This window comes from Protobothrops mucrosquamatus, unplaced genomic scaffold (genome assembly GCF_001527695.2).
Source record: "Protobothrops mucrosquamatus isolate PMUCROS unplaced genomic scaffold, P.Mucros_1.0 scaffold4824, whole genome shotgun sequence".
Lineage (NCBI taxonomy): Eukaryota > Metazoa > Chordata > Lepidosauria > Squamata > Viperidae > Protobothrops > Protobothrops mucrosquamatus.
In genome coordinates this window covers 7,023-8,512 of record NW_015390712.1, presented here as the reverse complement: position 1 = coordinate 8,512, position 1,490 = coordinate 7,023, and the positions used below count along the sequence as shown (strand labels likewise).

The window sequence follows — 1,490 nt, the reverse complement described above, 5'->3', positions numbered from 1 at the left end:
ATAACAAGGTCCAAGTGTCCCTGTAGCAAATGTACTGGGTGCCTGGGGAAATAGCAGCTAGTCCTTGGGTGTGCAAACACCGGTGCTCGCAACAAGGCTAAGGGTGCTCGGGGTGAGCATCTCCTACGCAGCTCAGAGCCTTTGCGTTACACACAAGCGGTTCTCGACTTACAGCCGTTCGTTTAGCGACCGTTCAAAAGTACGACGGCACTGAAAAATGTGACTTGTGCCCAGTTTTCACACTTATGACTCTTACCACCACCCCGTGGTCAGGTGATTCAAATTTGGGCGCTTGTCTTTATGACAGTTGCACTATCCCTCAATTGTGATGGTAAGTCGAGGACTATCTGTATAAGGTTTCTAATTCTATTCCACAAACACACACACACCCCAAAGGAAAAAAAATGTTTATCTACATTGCCTGCTGTTCGGCTTTTGCGAAGTTCAGAATCAAAACACCAAACTATCAACCGTGGGCTGAATTCTCACATCCCAGCCACCAAGGCTTGTAAGTGGCCCAGAGTCACTCGGTTGAGTTGGGCGGATTTAGAAAAGGAAGGAAGGAAGGAAGGAAGGAAGGAAGGAAGGAAGGAAGGAAGGTGAAGGGAAGGAACTAAGGAAGAAGAAAGAAAGAAAGAAAGAAAGAAAGAAAGAAAGAAAGAAAGAAAGAAAGGAAGGAAGGAAGGAAGGAAGGAAGGAAGGAAGGAAGGAAGGAAGGAAGGAAGGAAGGAAGGAAGGAAGGAAGATGAGATAGATGGAATGAAGAAGGAAGGAAGGAAGGAGAGAAGGAAAAGATAAGAAAAAGGGAAGGAGAGAGGAAAGAAAAAGTAAGGGGAAAGAGGGAGAGGGAGAAAGGAAGGAAGGATTAAGAGAGAAAAAATATGGAAGAGAAATATTCTGAGAGAGGAAGGAAGGAAGGAAGGAAGGAAGGAAGGAAGGAAGGAAGGAGAGAGAGAAGGAAAAGATAAGAAAGTGGGAAGGAGAGAGGAAATAAAAAGTAAAGGGAAAGAGGGAGAAAGGAAGGAAGGATTAAGAGAGAAAAAATATGGAAGAGAAATATTCTGAGAGCGGAAGGAAGGAAGGAAGGAAGGAAGGAAAGAGGAGGGAGGGAAGGAAGGAGCAAGAAGAAGGAAGGAAGGAGATGAAGGAAGGAGCAACAAGAAGGAGGGAGGGAAGGAAGGAAGGAAGGAAACCAGCCAAAGCACGGGATAACACAGCGCAGTGTAGAAACGCAGCCAGCATCTGGGTCACGGACACCCACAGATTCGGGTGGGACATCACAGCTAAGGGTTGACCCCGCTTACAACTCAGGCCTGGATCGGAGGGGGGGGACCCACGACGCAGCCCCTTACCAGTTTGGGCAGGCTCCGCCGGGAGAAGACTCGGCGAGGGCAGCGGAGGTGAAGGTGGGCCGAGCACCAGCTGCGCATGTTGAGCCACTCCACCGTCCGGGAAGGGAGAGGCCCGTCTTCTCGATACAGCAAAATCAG

At 48.7% G+C, this 1,490-nt stretch overlaps 1 protein-coding gene across 1 annotated transcript in view; it reads right to left on the bottom strand.

Moving 5' to 3' along the window:
• LOC107299363 (patatin-like phospholipase domain-containing protein 7) overlaps positions 1 to 1,484 on the bottom strand; it is a gene marked incomplete at its 5' end in the record, with an annotated part of 17,996 nt that extends 16,512 nt beyond the window's left edge. Inside the window, one exon of the mRNA XM_015828729.1 lies at positions 1,353 to 1,484. Within this exon, the coding sequence (XP_015684215.1) occupies positions 1,353 to 1,484 (132 nt within the window). The remainder of the gene's footprint in view (positions 1 to 1,352) is intronic.
• Positions 1,485 to 1,490: the final 6 nt, after the last annotated feature.